General features: G+C 39.3%; 1 protein-coding gene across 6 annotated transcripts in view; it reads right to left on the reverse strand.

Moving 5' to 3' along the window:
- RUNX1T1 (RUNX1 partner transcriptional co-repressor 1) overlaps window positions 1-16,854 on the reverse strand; it is a 146,347-nt gene extending 129,493 nt beyond the window's left edge. For 2 of the 6 annotated variants that reach the window (XM_021673499.2, XM_021673496.2), the window contains exon 1: window positions 16,326-16,854. In XM_021673499.2, the coding sequence (XP_021529174.1) occupies window positions 16,326-16,353 (28 nt within the window). In that variant the 5' untranslated portion in view covers window positions 16,354-16,854. Of the gene's footprint in view, window positions 1-8,474; window positions 8,677-8,792; window positions 9,641-16,325 lie in introns of those variants that run through there. The other 4 variants (XM_021673501.2, XM_021673492.2, XM_021673495.2 and 1 more) reach the window with 3 other exon arrangements.
- Window positions 16,855-24,074: the final 7,220 nt, after the last annotated feature.

Raw genomic sequence — 24,074 nt, forward strand, 5'->3', positions numbered from 1 at the left:
ATAACAGATCCTTTATGTAACAACCACATTTTAAGAAACACCCACCACTTGACAGTCCTGTCACCATCTCCCAAAGGCAGCTGGGACCACCAGAAGCCCTGGGACCGAAGTCTGCAAATGGATTCTGAGGCTCCCTCTAGAAGCTGTCATTCTATGTCTGGGGTAGGGTAGCAGAGCTGCCCCTAAACAAACACCTGAAGTGATTCCCAGTTTCCGGCAAGTTAAGAGCACTTCATACCAAATCCACGTTGGTATTAATAACTTCCCCCTCTCTCAATCCACCACTCTATCCAAGTACTAATTATTTTTCCTTTGCAATACCTCCTGCCCCTGCCTCTTCCTTCTCATCCCACAAACCCAACCTTGGTCATCCTTCTGCAAGACCTAAAACCCAAACTACAGCAACAAGCTTCCTACCTGGCCTGGGCCTCCAGCCTCTCCCTGCCTCCAGTCCATCTGACTCCTTACATGAGGACCAACTCTTTGCAAACACAACTGTTATTGGGTCCAGGGGTTCCCTTTGCCTAGCTCAATTTTTATTTTAACCTTGGTTTTATGAAGATCTATTTTACCATGGACTCCTCTATTCAAAAGAAGTCCAGTTAGAAAATCAAATATATAAAGCAATTTCTTATAAAAGCAGAACTATTCTGGTTTTATGGTGGTTCAGGGATAGAAGACCCTGTGCCCAATCTGGGTACCCTCCATGCCACCTCCCAACCCTTAGGCACCCCACAGGACACAGCTGAAAAAACCTCTGGTGAATTCCAAAGTTGAAGATTAAATCAAAATGCTTGATATTCAAGACATTTATGATCTTTCTGCTCTTATTTCCCACTCATCACTCAAGGGCCCTTTTTGCTTCAGCCACATTATTAATTTATTCTCTCTCCACCCTTACTCCACCCGAACACTCCTCCAAAGGTCTTTTCCACATCTAGGCTTCTACACTCCCTATTCCTAACTGTATAACTTACCACAATCCTATTACAATAACTTTGCCTTAATGAATCCTACCTGTCTCAAGACAAGCTTAAATTCCAATTCACGCCTGCCTCTAAAATCTCACTTGCTGTACCATTTAATTGGTAACTGATCAAGCTTCACCATCTTTTTAGCTATTGAACTTGTCCTGAATGAGTTTATCATTCAGTGGGAACTGAGCTGACTACCTGCTTGTGTCTACACCTAGCACACAGCTTTACATATAGAAGACGTTTACTAAATATTTATCCATGTACTTCAGATGCACTCCCAAGAGTAAACATTTTACTTTCTATCAGATGCTGTAAAAGGTACCTTTACCATGGCTACCAAAACAGCATGTGACTTTCTTTATAAATAGTCAAATCAGGTTTAATGGGTTGTTCATTTTATTGCTCCTCACCTACATTTTCCTCCAATATTTTATACCTGCTCTCGAGCCAACTTAAATCTTAGGCACATCAATGGAGACTGATCACATTAACTCTCCCTTTAGACATGAACTGACCTACGTACCTTTATTTAAACAAAAGGAGGAGAATTCATTGTCCACGTTTGTTTCTCATCCGATGTCGAATGTGGATCTCATTTCTAAATAAATCTAGCTGGAGCTGAGAATGAAAATGTGTGACAGGTAGGCAAAAGAGCTGGAGAGTAAAGGACACTGCTTATGTGACATATGATAAAAGTTACAGAATCCTAACAGCCACTTAAAAAGAACACTTTCACAGGAAAGGATTACTATGTCAGCCTGATAAACACCCAGTTCCAGTCCCAATATCATCTGCTGTTCTTCCCAGCTGTGTTTGCTCATCACTGTGTACATAACATATGCATAGATTCAGAAAATAAACTATTAGTCTTCCATGACCTGTCTTACAGTTCACATGCCCCTGTATCTTGAGGTTAGGGAAAGGGGTATAGTACTTCTAGTTTTAACCAGCTAATCTAATCAACTTCCCAAGACTGCATTTAAAGCACAGCTTGTACCATGCTTATAACCAGTGGGGATGACTTCCTAATTTCTGATGTTCCACTTGACAATGTGCATTTGAAATGGTCTCCACAATACTGCTGTGCTATTTCCCTGGCACCATGATCTGTGCCAACCCTTTTAGATACGATTATTGATCTGTTTTACTAATATTAGGCTCTGGTCTCCTCGCTAAGTATTACTACGTGGATTATCCAAAAAGTCTAGCAGAAGAGTCCTCCCAGATACTCTTTATAATAATACCTCACAGCTAGTTCTCTCTCCTAGTGCTCTAATTATCTTATCACATGGCCATGTCTAGCTCATTACTGCCCTGACGTTGTTTCCCCTCATATTATTAGTGGCCACCCATCTCTTGAACTTCTTTAGACAAATTACCATTACTCCTGCTAATATCTTCTCTAATATTTATCTGACATAATATTCTGTCCAGTTAGGCACCAACTAAGAGTTCACTGCATATATACTTTAAGACATTCTCCTTTGTAGCAAAGAACTTCTATTTGACTTTCCATTGAACTTTGAATACCAATGCAAAAATTTTCTACAGCCTAGGAAGCAACAGTGCTTCCTGTGGCATCTAAGACAGATGAAAATAATATTACTTCCAAGTTAAATCAATCCTAGACACCCTAGTAAACAGCAAATTTCCACTGTCATTTTGGATGATGAGGAAGTGGTCACCTTGATGAAACCAGAAGAATGCCAGTAACTCTTAAGTTCAAAAGAAACCCTAGCATGGGTTTACTATTTATAACCACCCAACTTAGAATCGAATCTCTAATAATGTATATATTTAAATCACCTACATCAGTTATACAAACTAAAGAAAAGTACAAAATAGGTAATAACTGAATTATTTAATTATTTTACAAGCAGTGGCAAACCATTTCTTCAGACAAAAAAGAGAATTTTTCAGACTTTCTTGAGATCTGATTCCTAGCCAGATGATCATATGCCCATTTTCAATTAAATAAGCTGTTACCAGGTTCTCTCAAAAAAAAAAAAAAATGGCTTAAAGAGGTCATTGTCTAAATTCCTCAAGTGAAGTGGGCTCAAACTTTAAGACAAGGGGGTATGGAATGCCTGCTAAACACAACCAACCCCATCCAGCTCAGCCTCTAGCCCCTCACTCCTACCCCCCAGCACTGAGTTCATCATCTTGTCCTGTAACTATGAGGGAAAAGCATAAAGGCAATTTTCCTGGGACAAGACCCAAAATCTTTAGTTCTCTCCTTACTACATAAACAGATTTATTCATACATTATTCACCTCTGAAAAAGGAATCATAAAACTATAATTTCAGAGAATCATCTAAGGTTTAGGATGGCTATGCAAAGAATGGCTTCCTAGTCCATAATGGCACTTATTTATGATGGAAAAGACTAGAATGATACTAACATTCCACACTGATCCCTTTCCCAGTTAGATGAAGATTTATTGTGTCACCCACCCCAATCCCAGAATTTTAAAAAAAAAGGATTTTTTTTTTCACTTTCCTAACCATGAGAAAGCCTCAAAGCCTACTTTCAGTACCACACATAGACTTGTTCACGAGAGTTGAGAAGCCTAAGAATCACCAAGTCTGCCCTTCGTCTGCTGAGAAATTTGCCTGAGGGCTGGAATGCACCCCAGGCCACCCAACAAGTCAGCGATTTAACTAGAAAGGGAACCTGTTTGCCTATTAGTCAAGTGACTGCACATAGACACCAGGTCCCTTTTTTTTTTCCTAATACAAAGAAAGTCTTACACTACAAAACTAGTTACAAACTCTTTTTTTTTTTCCAGGAGTAAAAGGTGGTGTACAAGTCCTCTACCCTTATCTAAAGAGGTAACCAGAAAGTTGAACCTGGTCAAATGGGAAATGCTGAGATCAAGATATAATGGAGTGACCATGTAGGAAGGAACAAGACTCAAGAACTAAGGACTAGGCAGAAAATCATGCCAGCATACTGGGTAAGTTCAATAACAACAACAGAAATAATAGGTTGATTCCTCATGGCCTCAGTGCAGCATAGGATGAAGGTATTCTGATGCAGGAACAGAATTTGGCAATAGAGAAGCCAGGATTAGGTGGTTTTAAGGAATACCGACTGGCACACACTTGGGAATATCCAATGTTATGTCAGGTAGAAGCCAACTCTGATTCCTAAGTGGAGTGGAAGAAGGGGTAACTGAAAGAAAATAGTGGATGGGTAGATATGGCCGATAAGGAGAATATGCAGCCAATTATTCCGAGAATAAGGTCCTAAATAATTACTAAAACTCAGGCACAAAGTAGCTCATTAATTTGGGGAATACAAAGAAACCTCAATTTTCTAAATTGGGACAAAAGATCAAGCCAGAAGAGCAACTATGGCCAGAGTCTCAGAACAATGGGCTAGAGTTCTTTGAAAGGAAGAAAGTGAAACACTAGTTAATCATATACTTAAAATCAGTGATGAGAATGTATGTGAAGGTTGGTTAAAGCCAAGCTCATAGTAGGTCTCTAGTATTTATCAATTCCTCTCTTCTCTCCCAAGACCAACAACTAAGTGGCAGCCCTGAGCACACTTAGAAGTGGTCTGTGCCTCAGGTGTTAAAAGATTGATGAACCCAATCAATCACATTCCCCAAGGCACTTAGAGGTGCTTAGATTGTTGGAGACACAAGGGGAAAAATTCACATTTGTGCCCTCTGCATTCCTCTTCTACAAACTCTATATTCTAAAGGTCCTATTCATCCAAACAGTGATTTGCTTTATCGGCCTTGATCAACATGAAACCTACCAAAACAAATGCCTGCTTTATTCCTTCATGCATTACTTTATAAAGACAATCACAATTAGAACTATTAAAGCAAACTATTTTAAGTTGGTATCTCTTGGTCCTTGAAAACATTAGTAGTTGTACACAAACTTTTCTGAACAAGCAGGTCTCACACTTTAAACACCAACCATGGGGCATTACTTTACCAGTAGTTCTGATGTAAGAGCCTGGACATGATTTCATCAAGTATGAACATTTTGAAAAGACGCACAGGAATCTCCCCTGTTGGTGTCACGTAAGGTCCTGTGGCTTCAAAAACAACTCTCATTAGACGATCACAACCCAAGTGATGGGATCATGTCTGTGAATAAACTTTTTGTACACTGACATGTGATTCAGCATCTTTTCTTAAAAGTGAAAGAGTCTGGTGCTATATTAGGGGAAATAGCCACATGATGCCCAGCTCTCTTTAAGATATGCCAGCATAACATGCCATACTGAACTGTTCTTTGGGCTTGAAACGAAATTTCATTCCTTTTAAGCATTCTTCTTTGGTTGGTTCCATACATGTAATGGCAAATACTCGCATTCAATAGTCTTCTTCAAACTACCTCTTCTTTTGAGTTGGTGTTTTTAAAGAAATATTGTATTTGTTAATATCAAACATGCTAAGGTGTTGCTGGGCCTGCCTTCCCCTTTATCTATTCTTGAAATATTTTGAAAGGTTTATCTGTGACGAGTGTGTCTAGCAATTCGCATGTGAAGCCACAAACTTAGCTAATTGATCCTCAGCAGGGATCAGGTCTTATCCCAGACAAATTACTACAGCCACAAGTCCACCAAACTGCAATCCAGGGTTGAGTCAATATTGAACTGTATCCAAATGTCACCAGTCTTCCTTCTACTTTCATTCTCTCTGCCCGTATTTTATATGGAAAGCATTGCCATTCACTTTCTTGTCATAAGGATGCAGTATTATTTTTATTATGAGTATTTAAGACATGTTAAGAGTTTCCTTTTTAATTAAAATTCAATCATTTTAAAAGAACATGTCTTTCCTAGAAATGCCACTAGCAAAATGCATCCAATTTTTCTCTATGTGGTGCTTTCCCTGTCCATAAAACTTATTTGATTAGCAGTACTATAGAAGCTAAAGCTTTTGTATGCAAGCACTCAAGCATAATTTCATAATTTTATTTAAGCATGGAAAAGATTATTCTAAAAGCCCTGTTGGTAAAATATCCCTGATTAGTTTAAACTTACATTTGCAGGTATATTAAAGGTGAAATAAATCCCAGAATGCTCAGTATGCAAGGAACAGTGTTAACTTTGTTACAACAATCCGGCAGTAAGTCAAAAATTGTAGTAATAGAGAACGTAAGGAATAACCATCTGATATTAAATATATGTATTTAAACAGGTTATTTTAAAATACATTTTGTTTTGTGTGAACCCTTTTTATATTACCAGGATCTTCACCTATGGAAATCTCTTTTATAGTCAAACAAGATGAGGTCTTAATTGCATACTACCATTTATCTGCTGAGGATAAAAGTGCCAACAAATGAAAATGCACATTAGGCAAGAGATTGTCAGAATAGAAAATTTTTTTTATTTTTCTTTTTATTTTTTTTTGTTTTTTTGTTTTTAAATAACCCACTCACATTAACAAAAGACTGCAGTAGCTTCCAAATTATAGGTTGTTATTTTTAGTGGAAGTAGTTCAATATTCATATTGGAGCAGATGTAGCAGTTTAACAAAACAGCTCTTCAAATCCTGCACAAATTGAAAACAGGAAAACTGATTGCATTTTCTCTTATCACTTTCCTTTTCTGAATTGACACTTTTGGCCTTCTGAAAATTTACACATGGCTTTCATCTCAACAGCACCTGCTGATCAAATAGAAACCTAACATTTTCATGAAAATGGTATAAAGGACCAGTTTTGTTCTAAACACTGTAAAGGGCATCAGTTGCCTACTTGATGGCAACAATTGCCATATATAAGTCATAGGCATAATAGATTTATATCTTCATAAATTTCTTTAACATAAAAATATGTTAAGTCCCTTCTGGTTTTTTCTTTTTTTCCATATTCACTTTCCGTATTGTTCAAATTTCTTTGACTCAATGTCTGCCTAGTTCTGCTATTTAAAGACTATGCAAAATGTGTGAAAGGGTAAATTACACCAAGATAACAAATACTTAGTATTTCTCTGCCTCTGCTTGAAATACACATATTTATCTATGTAAGTTATTGTCTATGCATGCACATGAGTGTAAAATACATATATCTCACTTTGTATTCCACCCACTAAAAAAAAACTGGAAACAAAAAGTCAGACTCAGACCCTATTTTTGAAGGGACTTTATCCATTATTTTATCAGGTACAGATTTAGCAGGTGCCTGGCCGTTTCAGTACCCCAGACAGGGAAAGAAAGAATGTCACCCATGCAACAAACTGGTCACCTAAATAGTGACCGACCACTCACTGTAAATAACTCCAGGTAAAGGTAAATCTTGAAAGTGGGTATCCTTCTATGTAAAATATGCAAGACCGATGGCTAGCTTTTCAGATTTTTAACCATGCTCCACGTAGTTCTCTGTAACACCCAATTCTCGATAAAATTAAAGATGTTCCTAAGACATGCTATCTGCTAGCTTCTCAGCCAAAAGAGCTCTACCCTTTCTGAAAGACTCCAGGCTGTCCTTTCCCATTCTGTCTGGGTGATAAGGTAACCTGAAGGCAGAAATGACATACAGTAATATATGTGCCACTCTGGCCAGTTGGTCTGTGAATTTCAGTGTTTCATCATGCTCACTGAGGCAACAGCAAACCTGAAATGTCAATATGTTCAGTCAATGGAAGTAAAATAATGGGACTCTATTGTCTTACCCAATCGATCTGCTGCTGTCAACAAGGAAACATGCCCCCCTGGCTTTAAACAAATTTTAATTAGGCTTTTAGTTACTGGATCATATATATCTATCTATGAAAACACCTATCTTGACAATGTGTAGGAGGCAAAACAACCATTTTTTCTACTTTTCTTCATTTTAAGAACCTTCTAAAGTTGATATTATAATGTTCTCAAATACTTGTGAGTCAATAAGACATTTTTTTCTTCTTTTTTTAAACTAGCTCCAAGCAAAGGATTTCATGGTTCAAATCCAAAATACAAATCTACCTAACAGACTTGGAGTGATTTTTTTTTCTCCTCTAGCCTGAGTTGAGCCATACTATAAAATTAACTAATTCCATATTAAAAGTAGGCTTCATTTGCTCGTCTTACTCAATCAAGTACCGTTACCATCAATTAATCATGCATTTATAACCAGTCACACAAAACCAAACATTAATGATCAATCCCAAAGCCTTTACCCTCTTTGCTCAGTTCATCACTCCTAAACGCAAGGGGTAAAAAAACTCCTGTTAAAATCAGGTAGGTGCATGGTGCTGAGAAGGGCAAGGGGTTGTTGGAGGAGAGAAAAAAAGACATCATAAGTCATCCAAATTGCACCGAAGTTCTCTAGCCCTTCCTTCCACCAAAAGAGAGGCAGTCTCACCTTAAAATAAAAATGAACTAATCAAGTTGTTAAGCAGCTTTGTCTCTCCCTTCTTCATCTAAAGGCTTCAGCATCCAGTCAATAAATAATCTATTGTTCCCCCTTTATCAAGTCTCTTTAAACCTATTCAGACTGGCAAAACTAAACCCAATTAAAGATAAGGCCCTCCGGTATTCTCACCTCGGTGAGTCCTGTCTGGATAGCAGAGGTGATGGGAGATAGCGTCAAGGCCAGGGTAGATGCCTCCTCCTCACCCCGCACAACAAAAGGCAGATTTCTCTTTCTCACTCTGCTAATCTTTAAATGTAAATTCTCTCCACCAGCTAAGAGGAGCGACAGATAACATGTTACATCTTCACTTCTCCTGGTCTTATCGACTTCTGAATCATTTGGAAAGGGAGAGAGGGAGAGAGAAAAGCCGCCTCCCCACGCCCCCCTTCCTCCTGGCCACCCCTCCTTCCTCCCTGCTCGCCTCCCTCCCCTGTTCACGGAGATTACCTTCTGGCAAAGGAGCGCGGGAGAGCGGCCGCGGCCGAGGCGGCACCCAGACCGCGGCTTTGTATTCATTAAACACACATTGGAGCTTATCAGAAGTAAAAGGCTTGTCAGGATGGCACATTGTGTGTGAGTGAGTGTGTGAGCGCAGGAGGGAGAGGAGAGAAGCCAACGTGCATCAGGGTGATTACAATATCAGCAGGGCCCAGATGGAGGCAGGAAAATAAACAGAGGGTGCGTGTGAGACGGAGCGGGAGAGGGAGGAAAAGTGGGAGAGAGAGAGAGAGAGAGAGAGAGAGAGAGAGAGGGAAAGAGACACAGGCAGGAGGGAAGGAGAGACACAGGCAGGAGGGAAGGAATGGAAAGGGACGGAGGAGGCGGGGGCTCAGACCCCAGGATGGGGCCAGAAAGTGGGGGAGAGCTACCTTAAGGCTGTCGGAGAATGAGAGGCAGGCTAGGAGTCGCCTGCAAGCCCAAATCTGCCCCTACCACCCAAAAAAGGGAGGAATCCAGCAAATTGTATTTCCCTGCTCCAGGGCTAGGCTGAAACACATTAGAGATTCTGTCAAGGTCAGAGGAGGATCAAGAGCTCTCTTTTGGCAGAGCTGAGGGAGACAGTCACCATCTCACCTCCACCTAAATAGCCAATTTGCAAAACAAACCTACTGAGTCTAAGAAGCAGTTAAGCAGCCCTCCAGATCAATCTCAAGTCGGATTTCTTGTCCCTTTCTTTGCTGACCCCAATATTCCTAAATTCCAGCCCCTGCACACTCACACATGCAGAGATTAGAATATCTCCTGTCCCTGAACTTTAATGTGTCCCAGCTGAAGACTCCTGCAGCCAGCATCATTGTGATAAGTAGGACCACTTGTGATTGGTAGCTACAGGTGACTCTTAGAGACCTGCTCCACCTCCAGAAATTGCGTTGGGGGAGGGAGCTCCTTATGTGTGCATCTGAGAGTCTATTTTGGAGGTGGGAATCTGAAATTGAGGCAATCAATCTCGGCTTGAGCTGCCTCGTGGCTCTTCACCCACCCAGCGCCAGAGAATCAATCAGAGAACAAGCAAGGGCTAATGCTCGTCCCTCAGTCCAGAGTTCATCCACCTCCAGCAGGGTCAGGAAGGAGATACACCTGAGTAGTCCCTTGGGAGCCCCTTTTCACTTTTAAATACACCCATCAGACAATGTGAACATCTGATCAGATCCTTAATGGAGTGCGGATAATGCAGGAAAGGAGGTTATTTTATTGGGGGAAGGGGAGGTATTTGGTTATGCTGTGTTTCAAGGCACTGAAGCTTGGTTAAGAAGCTCTCACTAGAGTATGAAGAGTGAGTTCAGAATGAAGGAGCCAACAAACTATACAATTGTTCACAGTGTACACTGTAGCCCTAGCTGCTGTGAAACTTTGGATTATAATATAGCTTCTACATGGGGTCTCCGTAGAAAGGAATAAAATGGGGGTAGAGGGTAAGGCTAGTGAGTAGAAAAAACAGAACAGCAAGAGAACTAGCCCCTGCCTTTTAGGGGAGCCAAATTTTAAGAGGCCCTTTAGAAAATGAAGAGAAGCATTGTTTAATCAGGCACTCCTCTCCAAATCACTTGGCCAAAAAACGGTTTTATGTGTAATGGAGCACCGCCCCCTCTCCCTCCACCCCACCCAAACACATACACACCAATGTTCCAACCCCAAGAATATAATTAAAAGAAATTTGATAGGTAACACAAAGTGAAAAAAGCTGGGCATAGGTGGGGGAAGGGCATGTGTGAAAATCTTGTCATGCAATGAATGTCAGATAAAAAGGGGTCTGCCACAATCCTCCAGTAATCCAATAATGTGGAAAACCTCATGGTATCACTGAGATGAGAACAAGGTAATATTTCTCCATAAATCTTCAAAAAGTGACCAGGTTCAATAGTTAGAGAAGGGTGCAAGCATAGGAAGGAAAACATTTGGCAGGCTACATCACAAAATCAAGTGAGCTGTAAATGGGTGAAAATCTGTCATTCTTACATGTTTTCAATGTAATAACAGATTTCTGGAGTATCATTTTAGCTCTCAAAAAAGGTCACCTTTCACCTTTTCTCTAGCTCTTCTAGAAAAATGCATTCAGAGTAACCGAAAGCAACCATACATACCCCAACCCTTTACTGAATTTTAGTTAGATCAGTTTGGACACAGACTACGTACAAATACCTAAAAATCCAACAAAACTCCAGGGGAAGAAAAATACAATTTATAGGTGCCCACAGATTTTTCCATTACATGCCCTTTTAAGAAATGCTATTTTAAAAATAAAATTGCGTTACTACTGCTTTCAAAGCCAGAAAAGATTGGCTTTTTTTTTTTAAAGGGGCATCCCAAATACTAGAGGCATAAATAAATCTGTACAAAAGCTAATCTGCCAATGGTCTTATTTTGTAAATGCACAGTATTTCTATTAGTACCTTGTTTGTTCATTGACTTTTGGCTCACAGTTAGAGAAAAGATCAACCAATTCTCCAATGGGAAGAATCCATGACTCTCTTCCAAAGCAAACACTTTGCTGCAAAGCTTTCAATTAAAAGAAAAAAAAAAGCAATACAATAATCAAGAAGTATAATCACAGAAGTGTACAACAGAAAGTGATTTCTATAATCACAGCTGTCTTAAAAGCCAGGCTAGAGACTAGAAATCTTAATTTCAACTAGTTCTTTTCTTAATAATAGTTACCTTCCTATAAAAGCAAGAAGTCCATCTGCCCCAGGCAGATAAGTTTAAGCATTAATTCAGATAAAAATCTAGCATTTTCTTTCTTTCTTTGAGTATGTGAATTCTAGTGTGCTATAATGTGAGAATTCCAACATATGACCATTATGGCATAATATCTCCTTGCTCAGCTTGTCATTATTTCATTTGTAATTCTTATGTTAATTATGTTCATAATTACTATAAACAGATGTGGTAGACATTCATGTGACCTTTTATAGCAGAATGCATTCTTCACTCATTTTGCTTTAATTTCTCATGTATACGGAGCTGAAATGTAGGAAAAAGAAAAAGCCTTTCCAATTTTCTGATGTTTTATATGCGTAAGCTAAAACAGAACCTACCTTCTACTTCATCTGCATTTCAGAATATCATAATATTCTTAATGTTTAAGCTGCTTTATACAGCACATTTCTAAATTGCACACTGAACCTCACTGCTGCTCAAAACTTGTAGCTATGGATGCCAAACAAAGGCTAGCATCCACGTCTAAGTTGTTTGTCTTTTTTTTTTAATATCAAAGGTTAATGCAGCAGAATTGTGCTTCAAAACCAAGTGCCTAGCAGCTACATAGCGATTTATTCACTCAGAACTCAACCATCACCCTCTTTACATAAAACACATTTACAATAAAATCAGTATGGATTTCATTAGCTGAAAACCTCCTCGAATTTCATTTCTTTGGCCCTAATCTATAATTAGTCTGGACAGACAGGTGCAAACCCTTCTCTTCTACAGATGGCTACTGGAAATGGTGCAAAGTAGCTCCTTCTGTTTAAACAACACAGAGATAACCTGCTCTGTCTCATCACTTACAATTACCTCCATTAAACTGAACTAATGTTTGCTTTAATAAAATGTTCACTGTTCTTTAAACATTATTTAGGAACTCTTATATTAATGGCTGTGAAAAAAAAATGAAGTTGGAAGGTGTCTCTAGATAATAATAAATAGCTTATTCTGGATAAAATGTTCCCACTGACAGATAATACTCAGGTTCACAGAGGTGTTTTAGTTGATTGAATATTTGTTAGTTATTTTGCATAAATAGAGTCAAATTTGATTTTTAAAAGGCATCCAGGTGACAAACATAATTTAACAAGTTGGGGGAAACAACATTTTCCCCAAATTTAGAAAAAGGGTTTAAATTCCTTTCTTATAGATTTTAAGTTGTTATTAACATACAGAAATCAAAATTCTCGATTATTTTCAAAGGATATGTATGTTAACTTAGTTTTATGCGTTTGTTTAACTTCTGATAGATGATTCTCAAAGTTGAATGAGTTCATTCTTTTAAGGCACATTTTAAAAATTAACTATGAATGTAAGTGCACTCTGCAAGCACATGGTTAAAAGCACCTCCATTCCATAATAAATAACTTTTATAAAGCCAGAGCTCACTTCTCCCTGCTTCTGCTATCAATAAAGTCTGTGGATCACTCTATGATGAATAAGGTGTCCATAAAACAAAGAACCTTTAAATGCCCAAACAGCAACAAATAAATAGCCTTTCTCACTGAACTTACATAACTTACAGTAATAGACTCCAGCAAAATGCAACTGACTCAGTTTTTTTCACATGCAAATCCTGCAGGTGCCAATTTTTCAGACTGCTTTGCTATGAAGGGCTATGTTGCCTGCATAAAACCTCAGTGAAGAAGGCTTTGCATTCAGTGCCTGTCAGCTGATGTTCATATCAAAGAAGTGAGAAACAGGATTTGACAGTGAAGAATGTCCTAAACTGACAACCACTGACCAGCATTCCTATTGGAAGCATTTCTTTCTCGTGATCCTTTTTCAATGTTTAAAGAAATGTGGGACTTTTTTGGCTAAGCTTCTATGTGACAATAAAATAAATTATAATGGCACCTTACATTTGTGTAGTTTTTTTGCAATTTATGAAGTGCTTTTTTTATCTACAAATATTTAGACTAACACCTCAATGGGAGAGTGCATCATCAAATACTAACATCAAGAGCAATATTTTACTTCTCTCAGGAAAAGAAAATTGTGCAAATATTAAAAAGCTGCAGTCCCACAGCTGCAAAAATACCGTCTTTACAATTTAAAAGGGCAATGTATTGTGCTGGACATAGAATGAATTTTAAGATCATTTTAACACAAATTATTAGCAGGTATTAATGGACCACAGAGACTAGGTCTACAAAGGAAAATATCATTTCAAAGATTTCTAGTCTGCTTTGAGTTGTCCAAACATTAAAGAAAAAAACAGACAGTTTTCCCCAATGCTTTTATTAGGTATAAACAGGACACTGGAGAAACTGAGTACTGAAATTCTCCCATGCAATATTTAGCTTTTCAAATAAAATCACTGCTATCTGAATGGTTTATAATAAAATTATTAGTGCCTAAACAAAAAGATTTAATAAAAAGTTATCCTCAGTATTTAAAAAGTCGGTTTTTATGCACCCAGTATAAGACTGATTGGTTGATTTTGTTGGAATTTTATCTTTTAAAAGAATAAACCAACAAAATATAAAATGCTGAACACAGTACAAGAAATAATGGAATTCAACTTCCTCAGCATCCATCCTGGCTGCAAAAAAAAAAAAAGCCCGGATCAAACCAAGATTCCCTGATTATTATTGGGTGAAACTGTCAGACTCTTCTGAAAAAAATAATCATCAGTAAAGAGAAAAAAGAGAAAATGAAATCAAACAACCCTATCTTTATTATCTGAAAATCCTAATGATATTAAAAACTAGACTTTAAGGATAAACGAGGGGAAATCCACAGAATTATAAATTTGTTTCTGTATATACACATCACAGCTGACATGAACACTCAGGTTGGGGCTATGATGGTTTAAGAAACAATGGTGTTTGGTAACCTTTTCTAAAGAATTGTGTGACAGGAGAAACTGGGCACAGCAGAATACTCACATGGTCAAGGCAAACGCTGCCATAAACTAAAAGGAGGCCCCCAACACTAACAAACCGTTTATCACAGAGATTCTGGTCAATTTGTATTCTAGGGAGTGTGGACTCACTGGGCACAGACCCAGTTCCACTCCTGTTCTATGCAAAGGAGGGCAATGATAATAAAAGCCACTGAGTGCACTTAAAAATGGTACAGATGTTGAAAAGGAGACTAGGAGGGGGGAATAATCCCTGTAAAACACATTTCAGTTCACACAGAAGGTATAAAGAATGCTTTGGTCAGCAACCCGACCTTTATCAGGAGATAAATCAATTTGCAGCAGCTGTGGACAGCCATTTATATACAGGCCCTGGGCAGATTAATTAAGGAAAGCGAAGTTAAAGATTCAAGGGGGCTCAGAGTTACATTAAGCACATGAAGTTTGTCTGGAGTGGCCTCTCCAGCTCTCCTGGTCTTCACTCCCTCGCTCTGGCCTCGGGCACTGTTCTGCAGGACCTCCTCCACGGGAATCCTAGCTATTCCTTAAAGCGACCTTCTGAACATTCCCCCAGGAAGCAGCAGCCAGGCTGGGGCACCGTGGGATTTGTGGTGCCAAATCTTGAAGGATTTCTCCACTACGCTTTGCAAGGAATGAGGAGACCATGGGTTGCACGGCCACCCAGCCAAATCACCCAAACTAAAAGGCCTTTTGGGGTAGAGGGGGAGGGAAAGCGACTATTTTTAGTAACAGTTGTGGCTCACATCCTACTTCCCGGAATCACAGTACTCAAAACTTTTCCAAGGGTTGACCGCCCTTACAAAAAATAAAAAATAGCATGTTTCATAAAAATGGATTTAAGCGCCTTGTGCTGACCTAGCCGTATTTGCTCAAGGCACCCCAGTCAGCGCCAGGTCCGCCAGGGAGAGAGGTCTGGGCGCGCCAATCAACCCGGTCCTTTCAGATTCGCAAAGAGGGCAGTGAGCGGCAGGCCCCGGAGCGCGTCTCCACTGGCCCGGAGGCTTCACCAGAGGGGTTCCTGGAAAACGAAAGGAATTTCCCGGACGCTGCTTTGGGTCTGGACCCCGTTGGGCGGGAGCTACAGGGCACAAGGTTGTGCTCCACGCTCAGGAGAAGCAGACACGGAGTCGGGGCAGCGACGGGAACACCCAAGAGGGCCGGGGCGGCCGGGTCCCGAGCGCTAGGAGGTCGGGCGGGGACGACGCTGCCCATCGGGCCCCTGACTGCGAAGCCCGGGACCCGCCCCGGGCCGGAGCCGCCGTCCGCCCGCTCACCCAGGGGCTTCCCACTCCAGCACCCCAATCGGCCAGGAGTAACAGGGCAAGTTCGCAGGCGGGCGCGGAGCGCCTAGGTACCTCTAAGAAAACCCCCACCCAAGTTGCAGCCGGGTTCCAAAGTTAAGATCCCGCCTCTCCTATTCCTTAGGGCTAAGTTTTCCACCATCAAAGCAAGTCTTTGCTTCCAGTTTACAAAAAAAGAAAAAGAAAAAACCCCACGATGCGGGCATAGGGCCAGCTGCCAAATTCACCGTGGGCACCTCGACCAGTTGTGTTGTCGGGGAAGAAACCCACTCGTCATCTTCCTGCTCGCATACCGTGACTATGGAGAGGGAAGAAAAATTACTTTAAATAGTGTGGGGAATCTAATAGTAAAAACTGCATCCTCGGCTGACCCGCGAAGTTCAGTGTCATCGCAGACCGGAGTCACCCGCGATGTTCCTCTGCCCTGGTGCGTAGTCCTACCCTAATTGAGCGACAAGTACAGCCTGGAGCCTCTCGGTCGAATAATCCAAACGAAGATGACGGTCACCGGAACAGTAATTAATAATAACAGCCAGGGGCCCGTCCCCGCCGCCCGCCCGCCGGCCAAGCCCTCCCGCGGGCACTTACACTGCACAGGGCCGGAGAGTCCCACCATCCGCCACGGGCTCCGAGCTGCAAATAAAACTTCCCGTCGTCTCGGCCGGCCCGCGGGGCGACGGGGCGAGGGCGCGGCGCGGCTTCCCTCGCGAGGCCAGAGTGTCCGCAGCCACTCGCCCACGGGCGCTCGCCACGAGGCCGCGGAGTCGCGCTGCGGAGCGACTGCGGCCGCCCGGCGCTGCGCAGAGAGAGCTGCGGTGCAAAAAGCCCGGGGTCGGGGACGCCAGCCAAACGCAACCTCCACGCAGAGCCCAAGACTTGCGGAGCTCTGCTCCCCTCCTCCCGCCTCCCTCCCTCCCTCCGCTTTTCTGTTGTTGCTGCTGTGGCAGACAAATGTGATGTGGGGCGCAGGGAATTGCCACTGTCACAGGCGGCGTCTGCGTCTGCCTCGCCCGCCCTCGCTCACTCTCGAGGAAGGCGACGCATTTATCTGCAGGGCGGCCGACCGTCCGCCGGGGAGCAGGAGCGCCGCGCGCTGTGCGCCGAGAGCACCCGCATCAGGCCGGCTCCGGCGCGCGCTCGCGCCAGGGGCGCCGCGGCCGCTCGGGAGGGAGGCGGCTGTGCGGCCGCTACCAGGTGCAGGGGGGAGGACCCGTGACGGGGTTAGCGGGGAGGTGGAGGTGGGAGACATCTGTGTCGTGCGGAGGTCACGGAGGTCAAGTATATGTTAACAATGGGCAGGCCCGGCACGCTAGGGCGCGCGGGCGGGCGGGCGGGCGGCCTCCCTCCCTCCCGGCCTCGCCCTCTCCGGTGCAGGCTGGACGTGGGGTTGGCTCCCTAATGATGCCTTCCCGGGCCGCCAGCTCTCAGGCGGCCCGAGTGCCCTGCAGTAACCCAAGACGACCACTTTCCCCGGCCATCTGGAGCGCTCCTGGCTGCCCTGCCTGTGTCTCATCACTGGCTGGAGAGACAGCTCTGCTAGAAATCAAGCCACTCTCAGATCTCCTCTCTAATCCCCTTCTGTTAGCTGATTTCCAGACTGACTATTTGCTTTCGCATTAGATAATAGCCTTAGAGAAAACAATTATCATTTTCTTTTATTCCCTTTGTTTTTCTACTTCTCCCATAGTATACCATTAAGAGAGACCGCTTTCTATCTCAGGTTTTTGTTAGATGTGTCCCCCTCCCCCAGACATTAATATCAATACTTGGGACAGGGTGGGGGGTAGTCCCGGAGGAAAAGATAGGGTGAAAGAATTCCAGATATTTCCAGAGTAAATAAATAATCTCAGTGAAGAGGACTGACAATTTGTACAGAGCAAAAAAGGGCTTGAATAATAATGAAAATATTAATATGTAGGTCAAATATGATCAGATAGCGGCTTGCAATGATAAGTAAAATGAAATCTACGAAAATTACTATGGAACGGTATCCTGACTGCAAATGTTCCTGTATTTAGTTGAACTATTTGAAATCCTACTCTGAACCATGTTTTCCCCAAGTAGCCTAAATCAATGTAAGATGTCCTGAGTACGTGTTTTAAAATCTCATTTTTACAAAGGAAAAAAAGCGTGAGATAGAGTCTGAGAACGCCTGATGCAGTTAAGAACTGATAAGACATTTGTGGGCTTTACTTTTTGAAGTGGTGTTTCAAATATTTAATAGTGAGTAAAATCCCTTCCCCCATCCTTTTAAACCCAGCTGGAGTTTCCAATTCTGAAGTCTTTTCAGACTCTACTAATTTTTAGCAATTCATTTCCAGAAAACACTCATTGTACATTCTCCCTCTCCTTGGGACATTTGTCTAATGAATTATAATAGATTGATGAATTGCATTAATGTTAAATCTTGGTATTTGATATTATGATGCTCTTAATTTGAACCTCTCATTTTATCAAGGTGTACATTCTATAGTAATTTCTGCATTACAGTTCTTTGTATTTTGCTATACTACTCGATACTCATCTTAATAGCATGAATATCTTAAACTATAAAATTTTATGTACATCATACTAATATAACTCCTTTGTGTAGGAAAATTATGTCAGAGCTTACTATTGTTCTTAAAAGAATAAAATCATGTTGACATTTTATTATTCTATTACCTGTATTGTCTCTTCTGTCCCCCAAATCAAAACCAAATAATTTGGATTCTGGAGGCATATATTCATCTTTATTTAAAATTAATAAAATGACATCTGAATCAGGAATAATTCTTGTGAAATAGTGTTACTTCTAAAATCATTTAAAATATAGAAAAAGTAAATCAGCAATAGTTTTATGTTGTAAAAAAACAGGTGGAGAAATAAAATGGAAATGTTATGCTACATTTTTTTTCTGTCTGTGAATTGTGCCAGTGTAGGTGTAAAATTATGATAGAAACTTTGAACTTCTAAATCAATGGAAAGTAACTTGCAGAAAATCAAGTCAGAATTTTATACCATCATGCTACATTTATGACAACAAAGCATATTTTATAAGAAGCCACAAACCCTATTCCCTTTTGCTAGTAATACTTCTGGAAAAATAATGATCATTCTTTAGTTATACTTCTTAAAAATTCTCGATTTGGTTTTATATCAGACAGAATATATTGCAACTTGAGGGTGTTTTTTTTTTCCAAATGCTAATAAAAGCAATGGAAGAACCTGCATCCTGGAGTAGATGTAGAAAGAATTATTCAATATATTCCTTAATCCTACTTGCTACCTCCTTGAAAGGCCTGTGTTCTACAAAATGTAGAACATATTTTCCTGTACGGTTTATCCTCGTATTATCTCCTAACTTCTTTATTTGGAGCAAATAATAATTATAGGGGCCAACTCAAGCATAAGATGATTCTTGAATTACAAAATCTAAGAAAATAAAACATTAAATGAAAAGAGAAGAACTGGTTGACACCGTGTGGTGGGAGAGTGTGAATTACCTGAAGACAGTACAGGGCCATAAAATATTTGGTTACCTTAGACTTGGGGTGGCAAATACAACGATAATGTTCAAAACAAAATAAACAATTGATTTTTTAAAATCCAAGGAGACAGGATGAATAATAAGTCCTCATATCTGTACACTCACAGGAAAGATCAGGTTTCTATACCCTCAAGACTAGTTTACCAAAAAAATAAATAAATAAATAAAAATAAAAAAAGAAGAAATTGCTTAGAAATGTAAGCACCTACCTACCACAACAGAACCACTAAATTAAAAGATAAAATACAAAAGAACGTCTTAAAATATTTTTAAATCCTCACTAACAATTTTCTTTTTTCACACTTTAGAAGATATTTTCTTACATCGTCAAATTAAATACTGAGTTCTTTCCATTTACAGGGTAGTGGGTTTTCTTTCGTTTTTTTGGGTTTTTTTTTTTTTTTTTTCAGTAATGCTGCCTAAGGATGCTTTTTGTTTTCCTTTAAATCAATCCTTTAAAAAAGTAGAGCTTTCAATACAAATTTCAGATGCGTGCTTATTACCTTCTTTAGAGATGTGTGATTCACCTTTCACAAAAAGGAATTCCTATACAAAATGTTAACAAGTACTTAATTAGCATGTTTAAAATTCCTCCTTATAGATCTTAAAGTTTAAATGACTCCCAAGCTGTGATTTTCTATTCCTTGAAAAAGTCCTCCTGTTTGCATAGGTTGAGGAAAATCCTTAATTACCATGTTACTTACTTCTAACAAAATTATTTATTATTGTATTTGTACAAAAAAAGAATATGATAAACATAAAGAATGGCAAGCCATAATTAAGTTTTCATAAATTAAGACTTACCCACTATTTGCAATTTCTCTCTTTTGCTATATAATTTTATGTAATTGACTTTTTGAGCTTTACATGAACAAGTTTTATTCCAAATCTTTGCAGGTTTTCTTTTTAACTTGTTTAATGTTTCATTTTAGAATGTGCACCAAAAAAAGAATACATTTCAGAAATCTTTTTATTTTATTCTCTAGTAGTTGAGCCACATAAACTTAGTACATGTTCAATATGCAGTATAAATACATTAGTTGTTTGTAGACCTTTAACCTAAGATAATAAACATACTTCGTTAAGTAGAAAATTTACAAATTAAAAATAGCTTCCATCATCCCCTCAAATAAACTGATCAATTTGGTGTGACTTAGCTGCAAACCTGCAGACACTGGGTTGATTTTGTGTGTGTGTGTGATTCCTATGTGTTCAGATAATCATGCTTTTCTGTACTACTTTAAGACCAGTTTGCATCCCAAAAGCCACATTTGTAAAATTTCAATTATTTATTTAATTTGAAAAAAGAGACTTGGAAAAGTTTCTCAAAAAATACATATTAGTGTTTCTTTTAAAAATGAGTTTTAATTTTTAAATATTAAATATTTGTATTTGTCAGATTTTGACACATTAAACTCTGCAAGAATGCATTTATTATATAAAATGAAACACTCATGCCTACTTGTCATACATATGTGTTTTTATATGTACAACTATCTGTAATCTAGTAATTATCTCATGTGACCTTTTATAGCTAGTTCGTGAAAAACAACGATGCCAAATAAAATATCTTATTCACATGTTTCTCTAAATTGAATATTTCTCATCCCCATCTTTGAGAGTTGATTTTTTTAAAAAAACCATAAACCAGAATAAAATCATAAAATATCCCCCCATGGAAATCCAATATTTTACATTTTTTTATTGAATGTGCTTAGTGAAGATTTTTTTTCTTTTTCACTGTATTTGTATTGGTTATTCTGTCTATATAATTCTCAGTTAGGCATATATTATTGTGCTGTAACTGCACAAATACAATAGTTGTTGCTCACTGAATGGTGCTTAGCACATATTAGGTGCTCAATAAATAGTTGTTGAATAATGAATGAATAAGAGGTTTAAAAAGTTCCCACTTAGATATCTTATCTAAATAAAACAAATGCTACCAACTTGACTTCTTTTCAACTGAAGTATTAAGAAACCTAAGATTTTAACAGTACCAAGATTTTAAATGAAAAACGTGGATATCAATTTGTTGTCATTTTACACGTGCATATAAATACTTTCATGTTGTTTTATTTGTACATATCAACACTTCCTGTAAAAATGGTGAATTAGTGAATTTGATGTGAAAAGCATATATTCTTGTGTTTTTGTTTTACTTGTGTATAAAATTCTTTTAGATTTTACAATAAACCACAAATTTTTCTGAAAATTCAGTGTACTTTCTACAATGAGCTAAGATTTATTTTAAAAACACCACAAAAAGAAACTTCAAGCCAGCATAAGTAATTCTTTCCTTCTAGTCTCCTATAGTAGTTGAAACATGTATTCTTCAGCATACACATCAATATGCAGTAAAAATTCACAAGCTGTTTAATTTGTCTAGGGCATGCTCTCATTCTTTCATTTAATTTAATTCATATAATTAACTATATCGCTGATAGTGTATATAATCCAGATTGTTTAAATGGTTTTAAATGGTGTTTATACTTAGTAAAGAATCATTTTTATTTGGAAATTTATGTCTTCATTATGCAAGATCAGTGTATCTATGTCCATGTTAAATCTGCCCTCTAAAAGATGTACATGTATTTTAATCATCTCATTTTTCCTAATCCTTTAAAAATATCAATTTGCTCCATAGTACACTCCAGTCTGATGAATCCCATATCACCTCATAAGACTGTTTTCATGCGGGAATTACCACATCACTGTAGTGCATCCACCTCTGGGGAGAAAACAGCAGCCAACTGGCTCACAGCACAGCAGTGGGAAGGGAAGAAATTTTTGGCCAACAAATCTGTAGCAAATATAGACTGCTGTTAATCATGTTCAGCATGAAGTTGCTTTGCTCAGTTCTTACTTTTTTCTTACTTATTTTTTTCTCAATAGGGCTAGCCACCAACTGAGCTATCTCTTTGTTTCACTGGAAGACTACATAGTTAGAAAGGGCATATCCGTCGCCCAGGTCCAGTTCAGTTCACCTTTCTAAATTTTCCCCATAGGCTTCATCTGTGCCTTTAAGAAAATCATTTGATCAATGTACCCTCTCTATTAGGCGCCTGTAAGTCCACAGGATCGGTGGTGTCAGCCACCCAGCTTACCCTACATACCCTGCAATTTGGTCCAATTTCTTTGAAGGAAAAAACATTCTACAAGATAGGAAATTTTGGTTTGTCGTGTTTCTGGGGAAACAAAATCACTTCTAGACTGACATTTGCCCCAAATCTTCAAATTTTTATTTTATATATACATAGAGAGAGAGAGAGAGAGGAGAGAGAGGAGAGAGAGAGAGAGAGAGAGAGCAGTCTTACTACATATCAAGGAAACTAGTCATTCCTTCTAATAGTGAAGAACAAATTATTACTTAAGAGCTGTGCATCTAAACTTTAATGTACCTGGAGATTGTATTAAAATGCAAAATCTGGGTCACTGGGTCTGAGCTGGGGCCCAAGATTCTGCATATCTAACAAGTTTCCAGATAATGCCTGGAATTCCACATAATTCTTCTGATAGTATGGACCAATGATGCTGGTCACACCATCAGGAGCAAGGCTTTAGACATTGCTAGAAGCATTGAGAACATCATACCTTACCATCCTCCTCTATATGAAGAGCTCCTCTTTCACAGTTTGCACAAAGACCCACAGCATTCATGCACTCATGACATACACAGAACACCATAGAGAACACTGCATCCATGACAGGAGAAAAGCAGGCTCACACATGAATGAGGTCTCTAACGTCCCCACCTGCTGTTCAGGCACCTGCAATCAACAATGGAGGTCCATTATCAGACTAATAAAATAAGCAGTCACAAAGCTGTTTATCTAAACAAGACTGAAAGCTCTTCAAAAGTCGAACTCTGAATGATTACCGCAGAAGAGTTGTAACTCTCATTTAAGAGGTCATTGATAGCTGTCCTTGCCTGTGACTATATTTACCTAGTGTTTAACTAGGTTCCTGGGCCATCTGCAATGTGTAACTAAGAAAAAGTAGTATGTACCAATGAATTCAAGGTGTGCAATTTATTGCTACTTCCTGGTGCATAGCCACAGGCCACTCCAACACCCCATTCCCTTGTAGTGGTGAACAGAGGTCTTTAGTCAGATATTGTGCATCATCTACTATGCAAGGCAGGGCTCAGCCTCTGGTTAATTCAGCTCACCTATTTATGAAATTAGTTTGCTTCATTCTATTGACATGTTATGACAATTATGCATAGTGCACTGGTTTAACCGAATGACCTAGTGCTTTTAAAGTTTAATGACAATTGAAGACTGAGAAGAAAAGAGAAATGTATATATTTTTCATAAAGGCAATCAGGTATACATTTTCACTTTAAAGCGTTCTGTTTGGGTCTCAGAGGAGACTTGAATACTGAGAGGAAGACTAGACCAGGTTTATTTATCGTCATTGATTTTGAGTCCTTTGAGCAGGAGAAGCACTCATTCAAATCCCTTGCAACTGAAAAAAAATTAAGTTCATGTGACTTAACAGTGATTCTAACACACTCTCTGTCCCTATCAATAATTGGATATTTTTTTTGCTACAAGCCTTCATTGTTTTCACCTCATTGGGTACCATAATAGCAAACAATTTATGTTCAGTCTACCAAAATGCTACTTCTTTAGCTTAAAAAAAAAGTATTGTAACCAGGAACTCTTAATAACAATTATTTGCTGCAATCTGATTGAATCCATGCTTTTCTCACCTTTTGCTACTGTTTCTAATATTGGAGGAGGATTTATATTTTTTCTGAACAATCGTTTTTAATTAAGAAGATTTATTAAAGACAATTTTCC

This window comes from Aotus nancymaae, unplaced genomic scaffold (assembly GCF_030222135.1).
Source record: "Aotus nancymaae isolate 86718 unplaced genomic scaffold, 86718_ANA_hifiasm-v0.15.2.pri h1tg000036l, whole genome shotgun sequence".
Lineage (NCBI taxonomy): Eukaryota > Metazoa > Chordata > Mammalia > Primates > Aotidae > Aotus > Aotus nancymaae.